The following is a 20,761-nucleotide window of genomic DNA, read 5'->3' on the forward strand; positions in this document are numbered from 1 at the left end:
TGGATACTTAGCTCTAAGCGCTTTACAAACACGAGTCATTTGCACAACAGGCTGCCTACGTGGGTGGAGCTAACTGACAGCTGCCTTTGGGCGATCATCATTTATTTCCTGTGTCATTCAGTCCAGTCGTACACACACATGTAACCTTGTATGTGTAAGAGATCATTTATTTCCTGTGTCATTCAGTCCAGTCGTACACACACACACATGTAACCTTGTATGTGTAAGAGATCATTTATTTCCTGTGTCATTCAGTCCAGTCGTACACACACACATGTAACCTTGTATGTGTAAGAGATCATTTATTTCCTGTGTCATTCAGTCCAGTCGTACACACACACACATGTAACCTTGTATGTGTAAGAGATCATTTATTTCTTGTGTCATTCAGTCCAGTCGTACACACACACACATGTAACCTTGTATGTGTAAGAGATCATTTATTTCCTGTGTCATTCAGTCCAGTTGTACACACACACACATGTAACCTTGTATGTGTATGAATGTTTGTTGTTTTAGCCCCACCATTTAGGCAGCCATACTCAATTTTTAGGGGTGTGCACACTGGGAATGTTGAATGCTGACAGATTGCAGGATCTTTCAAGTGCGTGTTGATATTCTGCATGCGTATGTACACGAAAGAGGTTCAGGCACACATGTTGACCTGGGCTGGAGATGGGAAGAATCTACATAAACCTCTACAGTGTGTTGGGGATCGAACTCGGGTGAGAAGCCAGTGCTGAAACCATTTGGCCACCACACCAGCCTTTTTCCTGGTTTGCTTTGTTTGGAGATCTGACGTGTTAGCATTTTGCTTTGTTTTTATCAATTATGTGATGTGTTTATTCCAGATTTGAGTTTGTGTGGTCAGCAGAGTGAAAAACAATACATGTAAACTTTAGGACTTTATATATATATATATATATATATATATATATATATATATATAATCACACCAGCTCCTGTTCAGAAATGCCTGTGTGGGAGGTTCAGACAGGATCAAGTCTGGGATGACAGAAGAACACCGTTCAGTTTACACTTGCAGTTTTGAGTGGCAAACACCACAGGTGTGTGTCTCTCTCAGGCCTGTTGAAATTCATGATGGACATGAACTTAGGCAATGTACAAAAAATCTGACAGCATGAAACATTCATATGAAAACACTATTATGATAATTTGAAAAACAGCAAACAATTACAGCAAAACAAGTGAACAACCATGAAAATTTTAATGAAGTATATACTAAATTGTACAATTGATGAGCTCTGTCTTCCATAATTCATATATGGAATGATGATAGGATGGCAGCAGTGTTGCCAGAAATAAGATTAATTGTCGTATTTGCCATTATGTTTCATCAAATAGACAACAAAATAAACTGAAAAGAATTTAAAATTGTTTAACATTCAATAAAATCATAACATTTAAAAGTCAACAAAATATTGAGAGGACATTACTCAGAAAAAAAAAATCAGAAACAATGTTTATCATAATGTTCAAAGAAAATAAAATGCAACCAAATCAGTGGATGTTACGTGTTGATACTAGACAAGCCTATATTAAAACTTTTTTCTTTATACAACAAAACAATGCAAAGAAAAGAACTGAAGTATAATACTTAGAATCAAGCATTTGTGCATGTTGATTTCACGAGGAGTGGGACAGCAGATTTTTAAAAGATTGTTTTAATCTTTGTTGTTTTTTTTATGGTGATGGCCATGACAAAAAGCTGTATACCTTCCATACCTATGTCTGTGTCAGAAGCGAACATTCCAGTCATCAACAACTAACAAGTAGGAACAATGTTTGTTCCAGAAGTTTACACTTAAGCTCTTGACAAATGACCATTGTCACCGCTCTTGTGCACAATACTTTCTTTTTTTCTCCACAAACAACAGTGTGTTACATATTCATTCTCCTGTCGTAAATGATTGAATGAAAGGTCTTGCCGAGACATGAGACAAAATAATTCCTGAATGATGCTGGACATTTCTCTAACAAAAACAAATAAATACAATATCCAAAAATATTTTGTATCATGTGTCATGAAATGGGAGGGGGTGATTATTATCCTTTAAATTACAGATTAACCCCCCCCCCCAAAAAAAAAAACAACAAAAAAAAACAAACAAAAAAAAACAACCCAACTCAACTCCACAACTATGAAAGTGATTTAAGCCATTGAAAAGTGAACAAATAGAAATGGACCATTTCAACTGATGGTGGTTAACACGATCAATCTACAGACTGAAGTCCACCACGAAGACCAGCAGCACCAGTCCTTTTAAATGTCTGCACGGAGCTGGGTTGTGGTGACGGGAGTGGAGAGTGAGCGCAGTCCAGTTAGGAGTTTCTTCCTGTCTGCAACACGATTCAGTGTCTGTGCTGGAAGAGAAAAATAAATCAATCTGCAAGTGAAACACGAAAATCAAGAAAAACAGATTGTTCTCCCCTTTCCGTGTGCATGCATGGCTAGTCTTTCTTTTTTCTTTTCTTTTTTTTTCTTCTTTTCTTTCTTTTCAGTGCTATGAAATTTATTAAAATGGTCATAAGCAAATGTGATCTTGTATACAAATACCTGAACATAGTTGCTGAAAGTCTGTTTGGAATTCGACCAGGGGCAATCTTTTTCTACCCGAATGTTTTGGGGAAACACGCATCATTTCTGCTCAAGTTAAAGGAGACCTGCAGCCATGGACCACCACTCAACAAGGCTCATAAATTGAAATTTCCTCCCTCTTTCCTTTCTTTGTCTCCACACCTTGCGGTGGGCAAGATGAGGGTGGTGTGTGCCAGGGGAGGGATTCTGTGTCGGGATGCCAGGGACTTTGAAGTTTAGAACAGACTGCATCCCCATCTTTTGGAAAATATGTGCCACTTTTCCACTCTTGTTTCTACTCCCCCACTGTTTTTATTTTCTGTCGTCCCCTCTCTTGTGTTATGGCTAGCAGGGCAGTTCACCTGTATTTGTTTTCCAGAAAACCCTGAAGATTTTGTTGGTCTTTTTTTCTGGACTTAATAATTTGGCAAAGGGGGTAAGCATATACTAATTACGCAAATGCTTCTTATAATAACAGAATAAATTATGAATGACAATACTTATAGATAGTTTAAGGAAACAGTGATATCACTTTTCGTTTTTGTCACCAAAGTTGTAACCATACACAGTCCTTAGAGTTCTGTAGATGTAGAGCACCAGATCACGTTGTTCCTGCTCAATACAAGCAAATAAAATCTAAAGATACAGGGATCATGAAAACACCTGGTATAAGTATATTAACTAAGTCAAATACAGCAGGACAGCAAACCACAATGATTACTGGATGTTTCATCTGAAGTGGAGGGAGCGAAACAGAAAGACAGAGCTCACCTGACTACTGGACACAGCTCTTCAAGCTGGTCCTCCTCAGGGCCAGTACAGGTGTCCTTGCTGCCGGGCTGGGGGAAGGAAAAATAATGTTACATACAATTATTTACGCGTTTATGATCATAGTGTAATTTTGTATATTTAAAAAATGCCTATGTGTATGTAGATGTGTGTGAGAGTGTTTTTCTTCTTTTTCTTCATTTTATGATAATGTTGATATATCCTAGTATCTTTTTTTCCTTCAGTCTCTCTCTCTCTTAATTATTTTTTGTATACTTTCTCCGCGTGTATAATTATTTGGATGTGTGTATGTTTTGTAATGTTGATATAGAATTTCTTGAATAAAAAAGTATGAAAAAAGGGAAAAAATAAAGAAAAATGCTTGTTTAGTCATGAACGTTTCAGTTTGGTCCTCGATTCTTGCTCTTTTTTTTTGGGGGGGGGGGTTTGGGGGGAACGTTTATTATGATTCTGTGTAAGTGTGTACGCGCGTGCACATGTGTGTGTGTGTGTGTGTGTGTGTGTGATTGTCCAAAGACAAAGGGATTTTCTTAAAACAAAAATAAGTGGGACTTCCCACGCTTTCTCACACACAGCAACAGAACCTACGTTCTATAAAGACTCACAGTGAGAGGACCTACATTTACATATTGTTAACAACAGGACCAACCTCCTTTACACCCATAGCAGCAGGACATTTCTTTACACACACATTGCAACAGGACCTACCTTTTTTTACACACTCATAGCAAAAGGACCTACCTTTTTTTTTTTTTTTTTTTACATATTCATAGCAACAGAAGCCACCTTATTTACACACACACATAGCAAAAGGATCTACCTTTTTTACACACACATAGCAAATAAACCGACCTACCTTTTTTTACACACACACACACATAGAAACAGCACCCACCTGCTTTACACACACATAGCAACAGGACCTATCTTCTTTACACACACATAGCTACAGGACCTACCTTCTTTACACACACATAGCAACAGGACCTTCCTTCTTTACCCACATATAGCAACAGGACCTACCTTTACCCACACATAGCAACAGGACCTACCTTCTTTACACACACATAGCAACAGGACCTACCTTCTTTACACACACATAGCAACAGGACCTTCCTTCTTTACACACACATAGCAACAGGACCTACCTTCTTTACACACACATAACAACAGGACCTATCTTCTTTACACACAAAGCAACAGGACCTATCTTCTTTACACACACATAGCAACAGGACCTATCTTTTTTACACACACATAGCAACAGGACCTATCTTTACACACACATAGCAACAGGACCTATCTTCTTTACACACACATAGCAACACGACCTACCTTCTTTACACACACATAGCAACAGGACCTACCTTCTTTACACACACACACACATAGCAACAGGACCTACCTTCTTTACACACACACACACAAAGCAACAGGACCTACCTTCTTTACACACACACACAAAGCAACAGGACCTACCTTCTTTACACACACACACAAAGCAACATGACCTACCTTCTTTACACACACACAAAGCAACAGGACCTACCTTCTTTACACACACACACAAAGCAACAGGACCTACCTTCTTTACACACACATAGCAACAGGACCTACCTTCTTTACACACACATAGCAACAGGACCTACCTTCTTTACACACACAAAGCAACACGACCTACCTTCTTTAAACACACATAGCAACACGACCTACCTTCTTTAAACACACATAGCAACAGGACCTACCTTCTTTAAACACACATAGCAACACGACCTACCTTCTTTAAACACACATAGCAACACGACCTACCTTCTTTAAACACACATAGCAACACGACCTACCTTCTTTACACACACATAGCAACAGGACCTACCTTCTTTAAACACACATAGCAACACGACCTACCTTCTTTAAACACACATAGCAACACGACCTACCTTCTTTACACACACATAGCAATGCGACCTACCTTCTTTACACACACACATAGCAACACGACCTACCTTCTTTAAACACACACACATAGCAACAGGACCTATCTTCTTTACACACACACAGCAACACGACCTACCTTCTTTACACACACACAGCAACACGACCTACCTTCTTTACACACACACACACATAGCAACAGGACCTACCTTCTTTACACACACATAGCAACAGGACCTACCTTCTTTAAACACACATAGCAACACGACCTACCTTCTTTACACACACACAAAGCAACAGGACCCACCTTCTTTACACACACACACATAGCAACAGGACCCACCTTCTTTACACACACACACAAAGCAACAGGACCTACCTTCTTTACACACACACAAAGCAACAGGACCTACCTTCTTTACACACACACACAAAGCAACAGGACCTACCTTCTTTACACACACACATAGCAACAGGACCTACCTTCTTTACACACACACAAAGCAACAGGACCTACCTTCTTTACACACACACACAAAGCAACAGGACCTACCTTCTTTACACACACACAAAGCAACAGGACCTACCTTCTTTACACACACACACAAAGCAACAGGACCTACCTTCTTTACACACACACAAAGCAACAGGACCTACCTTCTTTACACACACACAAAGCAACAGGACCTACCTTCTTTACACACACACACAAAGCAACAGGACCTACCTTCTTTACACACACAAACCAACAGGACCCACCTTCTTTACACACACACACATAGCAACAGGACCCACCTTCTTTACACACACACTCATAGCAACAGGACCCACCTTCTTTACACACACACTCATAGCAAGTGGTATCCAGGTTGACGACAATGTCAGTGCCGTCCTCACAATCACTGGGACAGGTCAGCAGGTGGGTCGGCTTACATCCTGATCACCATATATATATACATAAATACATACATGCATATATATATATATATATATATATATATAGATATATATATATATATATAGATAGATAGATAGATAGATATATAGATAGATATAATTTGTTTTTCTTTCTGTCACATTCTCATATTTGAACAAATCAACTGTCATTCACTAAACGGTTTTAATCAGCTTTTTTTGTGTGGCTTAAATCACATTAATGATAAAGCACCAATACTGTTAAATTAAGAGCTTGTTAACGTTTGCTTAGAACCCATACACAAGATCAGAAATTCACTGCTTGACTTGTTGCATTATTACTCTTGTTACAACAGATTTCTCCCCAGGGAGAGCACGTTGCTACAGTGACGTAGCCACCTGCTGATCTAAAATTCTTTTCAGAACAGATTTTATTTTTGAATCAGTGATCGCCACCCCTCTTTTGGATACTTTTTGTCTGCAAGTGTACTTATTTTCCAATCAAACTGAATTTTTCAATAGAATTTTGCTAGGGAGAGAGAGTTGCCGTGGGTTCTTTGACGTGCAGCAACAGCATGCTGCACACGTGACTTAGGTTTATCCGGCGTCTCATCCGAATGACTAGCGACCAGACCACCACTAAAGGTCAAGTGGAGGGGGAGAAAATATTGGTAAGTGTGGGATTCTAACCAGAGCGCTCATATTCTCTCGTTTCCTAGGCCATCACTCCACTGCAAAAGTAAAACACGAATAAACCAAGGTAAGGTAAATTAGGGAAATATGTACATTAAGATATAAACCGAAACACACTGACACACTCTCCCCCTCTCACCTCTGACCTAAACTTCTCAGTGTTCTCAGTTAGGCTGCCATGTAGGCGGGGTAAAAAAAACAAACAAAAACCGGTCATACACGTAAAAGGTCACTCGTGTACATCAAGTGAACGTGGGAGTTACAGAAGAAGAATCAACAACAAATAGGAGTACAAGTCACTCACAGATTTTAGAAACACTCCCAACCCTTCACATAAATCCAGTAAAAAGGTGATGCACTGGCCTAGCTAAATGCCAGTGGCACCACTGAAACAATCCTCCATGGAACTGGTGAAGGAGGGTGTAGAAGGGGAGGGATGTAGAGAGCGAGGGTGGGGGCTGGGGGGTGGGGCTACTCACGGAGCAGTTTACAAGTGCAGGAACGACAACCCCTGTAGTCCGTGGCCTTCTCCACACCGTGCGGGCAGTGGGAGGGGCAGCTGGGGTCCGGACAGCCTGCAGGGGTACAACGACAGTCACGAGGGTAACAAGAAGGCAAGGAACTCTTTGTTGATGAGGGTTAAACTTTTGCCTATGGTGATTTTGTTTGTTTGTTTTTTTGAGCATATCTTTATAATAATGATAATTATGATACTACTGCTACAACAATTACTACTACTATTACTACTACTACTAAGAAGAAGAAGAAGAAGAAGAAGAAACATGATAATGAGATCATTCATAATCATATTGACAATGATAATAATCATTGTCATCATCATACAAAGACAGGGCAAAATCTTTATTATTTTTAAAAAGGGCTAATCATAAGCCAATCCAATATATATATATATATATATATATATATATATATATATATATATATATATATCTATATATATATATATACATACATACATACACACATACACACACATACATACATACACACACACACACACACACACACACATATATATATATATATATATATATATATATATATATATAGATACATACATATTATTGTAATAATGATCAGGATAATAATAAGACAAAACACCCACATAAATGATGAAAGCATCAAAGAAGTTGACAGTCACACAGTTATTGGTCTTGTGGTTGAAAGCAAGCAATCACGGACAGATCACGTTCTGATGTCATGTAAAACTGGAGCAAATAATGTGTACCAGCTGAACAAAATAAAACATTTCCTCGTTCTTTCAGGCCTACAATTACAGAGTCCCATGAAAAGCATGTATCCACTTTATGGCATTCTGCAAGTGAAGACATTCTGAAGCCACTGCCTAGTTTCCATGGACGTGCTTTAGAGTTAGTTCTAAAATCTTCCACACCAACAACGGACGACCATTGTCAATTGCATATTCTAACATCCAAATGAAAACCCAAATGCAAGCAGTTTATATATTCAAATATTTATTTGGTTTTTCCCCACCCGCAATCGTAAATACATTTCAAACTAGCGATGATCGTCACATCCATCAGATGATGTTAGCCAGTCCGGGAATTGATCTTTTAAAATCCAGTCTTTCATACTCGTGTGGTATATTGTGGAATAATATATCAGCCCATTCTCAATCTTTAAACTAGTCTTAATGTATAAAGAAAAAAAAGAAAAAAAAAGAAAGAAAAGAAAAGAAAAGTACCATTCTAAACTCGTGAAAGAATTTGCAAACACAGTATCTTAAAATTTCCCTACTCCTTATCTTTTTCCTTCCTTCCTCTGCACATGCTCGAGCACGTGTGTGTGTGTGTGTGTGTGTGTGTGAGTGCGCGCACCCGTTCTAAGTAATATCTATGCGTTTATTTATGCATGTTTATGCATTTTGACTTAATCTGAAATTTCCCTTTGTACTGTTACGCTTTGAGTACTGCGTGTCCATTTTTATGAAGGCAGGACGGAAACAAGCCTAATGTGCATATTCCTTTTTTCTCTCAATGAAAAACGTCCGTTCACTGATTAGCTAATTCTCCTTCAGGTTTGTGCTCCTTACCACCCGGAACGGTGCCGACAATAGTGCCCAGGATGCCATCACTGCTTTCATGTTCTTTCTGATCCTCTGAAAAAAGAAGAAGAAGACTAAAATAGAATTAAATGAAATTAAGTGAAATAAATAGATAAATACATAAACATATAAATAAATGAATAACTGAATAAATAAACAAATAAACGAACAAACAAATAAAAAAGGGTGGAAGGGAACTAAAAGACAAGGAGGAAATAAGAAAGAATAGATAGTGATTAATATGTCTACCACGTTCTGATATAACTAACAACGGCTTGCATAGATAGTGATTAATATGTCTACCAAGTTCTGATATAACTAACAACGGCTTGCATAGATAGTGATTAATATGTCTACCAAGTTCTAATATAACTAACAACGGCTTGCATCACGAAAAATATTCCTTTTTTTTCTCTCATTACCGCAATGTTAATTTAGAAAAAAGAAATTAAACATGTAAACCCAAACCAGTTCCCCCCTTTTTTCCAAGCAGCGTATGCAACTGGTAGACCACACTATTGGTCGAAATCATAATTTGACGTCATTCCTGTTTTCGTCAAGGAGAGGAGGAACGCGCTGTTTAACGTACAGAGGACCACTGAACAGTGAGTGCAATGGTTAGGAGCAAAGGTGATGTTGTCGGTGGTTGCGGTGCTTCTTTTTTGTCAAGCGCAAAGCAACGATCTTTTTCCCGGGATGGTGACGGAGGGCTACACCCGTTCTTAGCGTGGAGGTGGGGAGGCGGAGGAGACCGTGAGCTGAGCGACAGCCTGGGAGAGGAGCAGGCTGACAGGGGTTGGGGAGCTGCTGAGGTGGACCTGCCCGAGGAGGGAGGTCCCCGCGAGGTGCAGCAAATCCGCTTGGAGGGATTTGTGTGCACAGTGATCACGTTGAAGGTACTCGTGTGTAGTCGGCTTTACTGTTGTTGTTGTTGTTGTTGTTGTTGCTGTGTGTTTGTGTGTGTGTGTGTGTGTGTGTGTGTGTGTGTGTGTGTGTGTGTGTGTGGTCGTTGGGTTCAGAACTTGGACGTTTCTGCACCGGTTGTACTCTAGTCGTTGAGTCTCTCTCTCTCTCTCTCTCTCTCTCTCTCTCTCTCTATATATATATATATATATGTGTGTGTGTGTGTGTGTGTGTGTGTGTGTGAATGCTTTGGTTAGGTTAATTTATTATTGATAATTCATAATTTGATAAACTTTTTTTTGTTTTTTGTTGTTTGGCTCAATCCGTTGTTGGCCTTAGTCTGTGATGTGTGTCAAGTGGAGCAAGCAACCAACAATTATTTCATTCAATAATATTCTTTGTATTTCCAAAAGTTATGATTATTGTTCTCACTACAACACGGTTCGTGACACTGTCTCCCTGTCTGTCTGTCTCATTCTCTCTCCCTCGTTCTCTCTCTTTCTTCTCCCTCTCTCTTTCCTGCACACCCCTTCATTAGGCGCCCTGGCCTGTAATAAATATATCACCCGTAGCCGTAGTTAAGAGAAAGAGCAGCGCCGTGCCGATTGTGTGTATGAAACATAGCAACAGGACCCATCTTTACACACACATAGCAACAGGACCTACTATCTTTACACACACATAGCAACAGGACCCATCTTTACACACACATAGCAACAGAACCTACTATCTTTACACACACATAGCAACAGAACCTACTATCTTTGCACACACATAGCAACAGAACCTACTATCTTTACACACACATAGCAACAGGACCTACTATCTTTACACACACATAGCAACATGACCCATCTTTACACACACATAGCAACAGAACCTACTATCTTTACACACACATAGCAACAGAACCTACTATCTTTACACACACATAGAAACAGGACCCATCTTTACACACACATAGCAACAGAACCTACTATCTTTACACACACATAGCAACAGGACCCATCTTTACACACACATAGCAACAGAACTTACTATCTTTACACACATATAGCAACAGAACCTACTATCTTTGCACACACATAGCAACAGAACCTACTATCTTTACACACACATAGTAACAGGACCTACTATCTTTACACACACACATAACAACAGAACCTACTATCTTTACACACACATAGCAACAGAACCTACTATCTTTACACACACATAGTAACAGGACCTACTATCTTTACACACACATAGCAACAAAACCTACTATCTTTGCACACACATAGCAACAGAACCTACTATCTTTACACACACATAGTAACAGGACCTACTATCTTTACACACACATAGCAACAAAACCTACTATCTTTGCACACACATAGCAACAGAACCTACTATCTTTACACACACATAGGAACAGAACCTACCATCTTCACACACACATAGCAACAGAACCTACCTTCTTCACACACACACACACATGTTAACAGGACCTACCTTCTTCACACACACATAGCAACAAGACCTACCTTCTTTACACACACATAGCAACAGGACCTATCTTCTTTACACACATAGCAACAGGACCTACCTTCTTTACACACATATAGCAACACGACCTACCTTCTTCACACACATAGCAATACGACCCACCTTCTTTACACACACACTCATAGCAAGTGGTGTCCAGGTTGACGACAATGTCAGTGCCGTCCTCACAATCACTGGGACAGGTCAGCAGGTGGGTCGGCTGGCATCCTGATCAGTAGGACAAGTCACGTTTGGCACACACACACACACACACACACACACACACACACACACACACACTCACACACACACACACACACACACACACACACACACACACACACACACACACACACACACACACACACACACACTCACACACACACACACACTCTCTCACACACACACACACTCACACACACACACACACACACACACACACACACACACACACACACACACACACACTCACACACACACACACACACACACACACACACTGCTGGAAAATATATACGTCAAACGTGGGTGGTAAATTTGAGAGAAGAAATGAAAGGACAATTATTTTCTTTGAGTTTTTTTTCAGCTGGTGGTTTTATGGTCAAATATACGCCAAGGAAACGAGAAATTCTGAGCGGACAGATTAGAATCCCGCACTCACTAGTATTTCCTCCTCCTCCACAAGACCCTGAGTGGTGGTCTGGACGCTAGTCATTCAGATGAGACGATAAACCGAAGTCCCGTGTGTACCATGCACATAAAAAAAAGAAAAGAAAAAAAAAGAGCAGAAACAAAATGGTTGTCCCTGGCAAAACCCTGAAGAAAAATCCACTTTGACAGGAAAACAAGATACACTAGCAATCAGACAAAAAATGGGTAGAGCTCTCACAGTAGCGATGAGGTCTCTTAGGGGAGAGCAGTTCGATTTTTACACAGAGAAATTTGTTGTGTCAAAAGAGTTATACAAAACAAAACAATACAATATAATACAATACGATACAATATCACGTATGGTATATATCGCACTCAAACATGTTCTCTAAAGTACCTCACACTATCTCTCCCTCTCTCTCTCTCTCTCTGTCCCTGTCTCTCACCGTTGTGATGTGGATCTTCAGATTTGTGTCCATCGCCACCAAAAACAGCGCTGACAATATTGTCAAGTCCGTGACCACTGCTCTCATGTTTTTTCTTATTCTCTGAAAGAAAATGTTTAGAAAATAATGAATAAACCAAAGGAAATATGGAAAACACACCAGCACCACTTATGACTAATCCAAGCTTTTGGTTAATGGAGCTGTTTGAGGCCTTGCAAATATGGGGTCACTGTTGTAAAGTCGCTTTGGCTCCATTCTGTACACTCACACAAGACACAGAACACACACACACACACACACACACACACATACGCACGCACGTACGCAGACACACAAACAACAACGAAAACAAAGAGACATTCCACGAATAGAAAAGGGGGCCTGAAAGCAGAAATATACTTACAATGTAGGTCTAATCCTCATGATATTTTATGTGTGCTAAGGATCAAGTCACATCATATCAAGAAGAAAAAAAAATAACGCATCAATAAAAAGCGAAACAAAGCAAGACATGTCAAACAAGCCAGACCAAAACCAAACAAGACAAGACAAGACAAGACAAGCCATAAATGGAAGACAAAATGACAGCAAGCAAAAACAGGACAGGGTAGAAAGAACAGAAAAAGAAATTTAGGAAAAGAAAGACCAGACCAGACCAGACCAGACCAAACCAAACCTAACTTAAATAAATCAAACCCCAGACCAAACCCATTTCAACGAAACCAAACAAAAACCAAACCAAACTTAACCTAACAGAACCAAAACCAAATATTACCAAATCAAACCTGTCAAACCAAACCTAAACTAACCCATCCACACCTAATATAATGTTACCAAACCATACTACACCTAACCAAAACTAACAAAACCTAACTATCCAAGCCAAACAAAACCAAATCTAACCAAATGAAACCAAATCTAACCAAATGAAACCAAACCAAACCATAACCAACATTATCAAAGCAAAGCAAAAAGCATAGCAAAAAGCATAGCAAACCAAATCAAGGCATAAAGGGAAGACAGAAAGATATGGAGGCAGGACAGGACAACACAGGACAGGGCAGGACAGGAGAGTGAGAAATGGCAAACAGCTGACTCCCTGGAGGTGGAGACAGTGGAAGGAGACCAAAGAACTTACCTTTACACACACACTGCTCGCACCCATGTTCGTCGGCGATGGTTTCGGTACCGTGAGGGCAGTGATAGGGACATGACGCACCCCGACACACTGTAAGGTAAGGTAAGGTAAGGTAAGGTAAGGTAAGTGATAGGGACATGACGCACCCCGACACTATTAGGTAAGGTAAGGAAAGGTAAGGTAAGGTAAGGTAAGGTAAGGTAAGGTAAGTGATAGAGACATGACGCACCCCGACACACTGTAAGGTAAGGTACGGTAAGGTAAGGTAAGGTAAGGTAAGGAAAGGTAAGGTAACTGATAGGGACATGACGCACCCCGACACTATTAGGTAAGGAAAGGTAAGGTAAGGTAAGGTAAGTGATAGGGACATGACGCACCCCGACACACTGGAAGGGAAGGTAAGGTAAGGTAAGGTAAGGTAAGGTAAGATAAGGAAAGGTAAGGTAAGTGATAGGGACATGACGCACCCCGACACTATTAGGTAAGGTAAGGAAAGGTAAGGTAAGGAAAGGTAAGATGCCATGAGAACAGTGATAGGGACATGACGCACCTCAACGTACTGTGAGGTAAGGTAATGTAAGGTAAGGTAAGGTAAGGTGAGGTAAGGTAAGGTAAGGTAAGGACAGTGATAGGGACATGACGCACCTCAACGTACTGTGAGGTAAGGTAAGGTAAGGTAAGGTAAGGTAAGGTAAGGACAGTGATAGGGACATGACGCACCTCAACGTACTGTGAGGTAAGGTAAGGTAAGGTAAGGTAAGGTAAGGTAAGGTAAGGTAAGGTAAGGACAGTGATAGGGACATGGCGTACCCCGACGCACTGTTAGGTAAAGTAAGGTCAGGTCAGGTCAGGTAAGATATGGTCAGGTCAGGTAGGTAAGGTCAGGTAAGGACAGTGATAGGGACATGGCGCATTCCGACACACTGGTAGGTAAGGTAAGGTAAGGTAAGGTAAGGTAAGGTCCTGCTCTAGACAATCATCAATTCCTCAGAAATCAGATTCAGGCCACGGCTGCCAAACCTGTCCTTGATGATTTAAGGAAAAGCAAAGCAACATGCAGTGACATGCCTCCGCAAAAGTAGCCTGGTTTCTACCTGTCATATGCAGTAAGACTTAGACAGTTCGGGAAAAAAAAAGGTCATACAAACGAACATTTTTTTTAAAATTTGCGACTTTACCTTTCATGATGATTAACAGCACATGTTAATAAATGATTATGCAACATTCAAAACAAAAAAACCCAACTAAAACGAAACAAGAACAACAACAACAACGTTTGCAGCAGCAGAAACAAAAACATAACCAAAATTTCAACAAAACCCCACAAATGGCTGACTCACCTTCACAAACACACCAAGTGCAGCCAAGGTCATCCGGGATTGTTTTCGTGCCGTGCGCACAGTGGTACGGACACGTGTACGGCGGACAGTTGTAATGATAAGTAGCATCGACACCTGTATCATCATCATCATCATCATCATTGTCATCACCACAATCATCATTATAATCATCATTGTTTCATCATTATTTCATCATTATCGTCAGTACCACCACCACCACCTTCTTCATCATCATCATCATCTTTGTCGTCCCTTGACCTGCTAAAGGTGTGAACCACTATAATGCAAGACACAAGTTCAGTTCAGTTCAGTTCAGTTACTGAAAGAGGCGTCACAGCGTTCCGACAAATCCATATTCGCTACACCACATCTGCTAAACAGCTTAACCCAACGTGCATAGTCAGGCCTTGGGGGAAAAAAAGGATACATAATTAAATGGACAAGTCACCAAATTAATGAAAAAAGAAATAAGAATGGATAAGTATATGAATCTTAGAAGAATAAAAAAAAAAAAAACCAAAAAAACCCCCACCAATATATAAAGAAATAAAATGAACTGTAGAACAATAATAATAACAATAAAATTAAACAAGCAAATAAGTGTAAATAAACGCACAGATACGCACAGACACAGACACAGACACAGACACAATTGTTATTGTTAAATTTAATTGTATTTTAGTTATGCAGTTTCAGTCGTTTTCTACCTGTCCTGTTTTCCTGACATCTCCTCCCCCACCCCCCTTGAATTTTTTTAAATTGCTTTTTGTAATCGTCTAATATCACAAATGGTAAAAAGACGTTACACTGAAGAGCGAACACACACAAACACAGACTGGCACAGGTTTTTTTTTTTTTCTGCCCCGTCATCTGCCCCGTTACTCCTTTGCCGCTCATTCCTTGTCCCCTGAACACAGCCACACCGTTACTCCCATGCCGCTCATTCCTTGTCCCCTGAACACAGCCACACCGTTACTCCTTTGCGATCATTCCTTGTCCCCTAAACACAGCCACACCGTTACTCCTTTGCCGCTCATTCCTTGTCCCCTGAACACAGCCACACCGTTACTCCCATGCCGCTCATTCCTTGTCCCCTGAACACAGCCACACCGTTACTCCTTTGTCGCTCATTCCTTGTCCCCCAAACACAGCCACACCGTTACTCCTTTGCCGATCATTCCTTGTCCCCTGAACACAGCCACACCGTTACTCCTTTGTCGCTCATTCCTTGTCCCCTGAACACAGCCACACCGTTACTCCTTTGTCGCTCATTCCTTGTCCCCTGAACACAGCCACACCGTTACTCCCATGCCGCTCATTCCTTGTCCCCTGAACACAGCCACACCGTTACTCCCATGCCGCTCATTCCTTGTCCCCTGAACACAGCCACACCGTTACTCCTTTGTCGCTCATTCCTTGTCCCCTAAACACAGCCACACCGTTACTCCTTTGTCGCTCATTCCTTGTCCCCTAAACACAGCCACACCGTTACTCCCATGCCGCTCATTCCTTGTCCCCTGAACACAGCCACACCGTTACTCCTTTGCCGCTCATTCCGAGTCCCCTGAACACAGCCACCCCCGGGTTCATCTGTCACACCCCCAGCGTCGGCAGTCCGCAGGGAACCGTCGATGTTAGGTCGCCAGGAAGCCACACACCAGAGGAGACCCTACACTGCTGCTGAGTCACTTCGGTGGTGTTCAGTGGTGCCTGTTCTGATTTAACGTACTTAGGACACCACCTACTAAGCTCCTACTAACGGCAATAATGGCTTAGTCGCGGAGCCAGACTGAGTGAGCGTCTCCCCCAGAGTGAAGACCGCCACCACGTCCCTCCAACAATAGCCCCCTCCCCCCCCCCCCCCCCCCCCCATGAATCTGCCGACGCTGAAGACATTGACAGGACTCATCCCAAGCACGGAAGTGGAGGGGTATGGAAACTGAGATCACCATGAGAGCAGGGCATGAAAGGCCACAGACTTTGGTACTGTTTTGTCTTATATTGATGATGATGAAGGAAGAGGAGGAGGATGACGATGACGATGACTATGTTGCTATGGAGGTCCATTTTGGTTTGGGACTACATTACAAGGCTGTACTCTACGCTTCCTTTCATAATGATATCCCGGCATCAACCAGGCCCGAGAGATACAGACACTTGCAGTATTGGTCAGGTAATTCGAGCAAAACACCCAAAGAAGCATGTGTGAAATGGATGATACTCGACTGTGTGGTCCCAGTCTCCCCATTTAAGCCCATAGTACACTCAACTCTGGGTAGGAGCCGGCCGTGGGCCGAAAAACCCACCTCCACTGGGAATCGAACCCGCGTCCTCCCAGCCGTCAGTCCGCGACGCTAACCACTTCGCCACGGCAGCCGGTACACATTTCCACAGGTTTGCCGCAAGAAGGATGGGAAGAGCTCTCTGATGCCATGTGGCGTCTAGCGTGTTGCACTGTCCACTGTATTTGGGAAAGCCAAGAGAGACTCTGTTCCGTTTTGAAGAATATTGCGCAATGTTTTCTTGAAAATGACGCCAATATTCGTTTCATTTGCAAAGGATTGTGCTCTGCCTTTCATGCTAGACTGATGGCCAGTCCCTGTGTCTATCTTTCTTTCTGTGAGGCGATCAGTGGTGTGATGGCCTTGTATCTGTTTTTAGATACTCTTTCACTTTTCTTGGGATTTCCGATTTTCCAAGATATAGACTGCTCGTTGTTGTTGCGCTGCCAGCAAGCCTGTCAGCTCGCTGAGTTCCCTGCATGCCCTGGGCAGTATGACCATGTAAGCTTTTGAATCCGAAAGTTGCGCACTGCATCATGTCACTCTGGGCTCCACTTTCAATTTTTTGTTTGAGGTTCATTGAGTCAGTCAGAATCATGACATGTTCATTTCCAGGCGTATGACAGATACAGCCACTGGAGAGTGTGTCACAGCTTCAGCTTCCATTGTCAGGCTGGACGTTGTGACTTTGTATGCGGCATTCTCTTACTAAGTACTTAATTGTTTTTCCCTATTGCCTAGCAGTGAATCCCCAACTGGATTCATTGTTGGTGACTAAGCCATCTGGGTATTTGATGATGTCCTCTTATCTACTGTTTTGTTCTATGAGTAGTTTCACTTATGCATCAGTTTTCGCAATGTCTTCTCAGACTGAGTGAAATGATTGTCTTGAAAAGATGTTTGAGGTTTTCAGGGTCCACCCCCTAACAACCCCAGGTTTTGTAGCTTGCCTGAGACATATAACACCATAAAACACCAGGGCTTGGATTTGATGATCACTCTGCATGTCATTTACACACACATGCGCATGCCTGCTGGGAAAGGAAGAAAGAAGACTCCAAAACACAAACAGAAAGGAAAGGGCGGGGAAAAGACAGACAAGAAATCATCAGGAGACTCACTGGAGCAGACACAGTCTTTACAGCCATAGTGGTTGTTGACAAACTCCGTGCCGGCTGTACAGTGATGGGGACATTTGGGTTCCTCACATGCCGGGGCCTCTGTGTCATGGTCATCAGCGTTGTGTGATTATCATCGTTATCACATTCATCATCATCATTATGATCATCGTCATCATCATCATAAGACCAAACCATCATGCAGCACACTGCACCTTATGAAAATCTACTGACGTCAGATAAGAAAAGAAAGCTAAGTTGGTGTAGCCTGATAACACGATCCAATGGCCTTTCAAAACACTCCTCCAAGGACCTGTTGAGGGAGGGAGACGAAGGAGAAGACAGAAAAATGATGGACTGACAACACTCTTCACAGAGTTGATGGAGAGGAAGACTGTGATTTCACTTTCGTATCTAAAAATCTTATTTGTGTCTGTAAACTTTTATCTGAGTGAAAAATGGAAAGGTATGCCATCTTTTTGCGCTTCGTCTCGTTTTTTTCTGCTGCATCACGTTTTCGTCATAAACCAACGGAGAGGAATGTGCTGAACGCATTGTTCACTGTCAATAGACAATCGGACTTCAGACAGCACACCACAAACGGGTGACTCACCTTCACAGACACACTGAGTACAGTTATGGTGATCCTGAATGGTCTTCGTGCCGTGCTCACAGTGGTACGGACATGTGTGCGGCGGGCAAGCTGAAATCGTAACGATAGTAACTGGCATCAACACGTTTATCATCATCATCATCATCATAATCCTCCTCCTCCTCCTCATCACCACCATCATCATAATCATTATCACCATCACCACCACCATCATCATCATCGCCATTCTATGATTATCATCAGTACCACCACCACCAGCATGACCACCATCATCTGCATTTTTCCATGTACTGGTAAAGGTGCGAACCACTATAGTTAAAACAACAAAACAAAAACATAGTCAAAATATCAAGACATAAGACACCACAACACCCCAGAGCTTGGATTTATTATTCACTTTATACATCAAACACACACATGCACACACAGGCAAACACACACACACACACACACACACACACACACACAAAGAAAGGAAAGGGCGGGGAAAAGCCAAAAAAGAAAACATCAGAATACTCACTGGAGCAGACGCAGTCTTTACAGCCATAGCGGTTGGTGACAAACTCCGTGCTGACTGGACAGTGATGGGGACATTTGGGTTCCTTGCATACTGGGACATCTGTGTCATGGTCATCAGCGTTGTGTGATCATCATCATCATCATCATCATCATTATCATCATCATCATCATTATCATCATCATCATCATCATCATCATCATCATGATGTCAGCTCTACAATGACTCATCACAGAGGTGAGGGAGAAGATGACTGCCGTACACACACACACACACACACACACACACACACACACACACACACACAAATCATGTCTGTATGTGAAAACCTTTATCAGAAACATTGACAAAACTAAGGAGCAGTATGTCATCTTTTTGCGCTTCTTGATGCTTTCTGCTGTGTGACTCCTTCATAAAGGAAAAGAGAGGAAAGTGTTGAATTCACTGTTCACTGTCAATGGACTATCAGTCTTCAGACAAAACACCACAAATGGTAACTTACCATCACATACACAGTGCGCCCCACAAATGGTAACTTACCATCACATACACAGTGCGCCCCACAAATGGGTAACTTACCATCACATACACAGTGCGCCCCACAAATGGTAACTTACCATCACATACACAGTGCGCCCCACAAATGGTAACTTACCATCACATACACAGTGCGCCCCACAAATGGTAACTTACCATCACATACACAGTGCGTACAGCCATAGTCATCCTGGATGGTCTTCGTGTCGTGCTCACAGTGGTACGGACAATTGTGCGGCGGGCAATTGTAATAAGAATCATCGACACCTGTATCATCATCGTCGTCATCATTATCATCGCCCCCATCATCATGATCATATCCATCATCATCGCCATTACATCATTATCATCAGCACAACCACACAACCACCTTCATAATCATCTACAGGAAGCGGTGCAACAGAAAGTTTTGATTTTGATGCGTGGATTTTGCTTCTTGCCTGTGTCAAGGCAGCGACCAAGCTACGAGTTGCACGAGAACTTATGTTTAGTTTGTAGAGTGAGTTTGGTTAAAAACGTTGAGGTCTTTCTCTTTTTGTAATGCTGGAGCACAGTGTGTTGTGATCGTCCGTTGACGAAGGTTGTTATCGGCACCTGTCAAGGTAGAGAATTGCCAGCTGATTCGATAAGAGAAAATTTAGTATCACGAATCACACAAGAAAACTTTTGTTTTCT

At 41.6% G+C, this 20,761-nt stretch overlaps 1 protein-coding gene across 1 annotated transcript in view; it reads right to left on the reverse strand.

The window, feature by feature from the left end:
• Positions 1–2,160: 2,160 nt before the first annotated feature.
• Positions 2,161–20,761, reverse strand: part of LOC143277991 (uncharacterized) — a 41,137-nt gene continuing 22,536 nt past the window's right edge. Inside the window, exons 11-25 of the mRNA XM_076583004.1 lie at positions 20,243–20,353; positions 19,553–19,651; positions 19,033–19,122; positions 18,423–18,521; positions 16,506–16,609; positions 16,167–16,254; positions 15,020–15,133; positions 13,680–13,769; positions 12,542–12,643; positions 11,568–11,672; positions 9,003–9,068; positions 7,408–7,503; positions 6,152–6,256; positions 3,371–3,438; positions 2,161–2,385 (exon numbers count right to left, since the gene is read on the reverse strand). Coding sequence (XP_076439119.1) covers positions 3,407–3,438; positions 6,152–6,256; positions 7,408–7,503; positions 9,003–9,068; positions 11,568–11,672; positions 12,542–12,643; positions 13,680–13,769; positions 15,020–15,133; positions 16,167–16,254; positions 16,506–16,609; positions 18,423–18,521; positions 19,033–19,122; positions 19,553–19,651; positions 20,243–20,353 — 1,301 coding nt within the window. The 3' untranslated portion in view covers positions 2,161–2,385; positions 3,371–3,406. The remainder of the gene's footprint in view (positions 2,386–3,370; positions 3,439–6,151; positions 6,257–7,407; positions 7,504–9,002; positions 9,069–11,567; positions 11,673–12,541; positions 12,644–13,679; positions 13,770–15,019; positions 15,134–16,166; positions 16,255–16,505; positions 16,610–18,422; positions 18,522–19,032; positions 19,123–19,552; positions 19,652–20,242; positions 20,354–20,761) is intronic.

The sequence above is a fragment of the Babylonia areolata genome, chromosome 35, assembly GCF_041734735.1.
Source record: "Babylonia areolata isolate BAREFJ2019XMU chromosome 35, ASM4173473v1, whole genome shotgun sequence".
Lineage (NCBI taxonomy): Eukaryota > Metazoa > Mollusca > Gastropoda > Neogastropoda > Buccinidae > Babylonia > Babylonia areolata.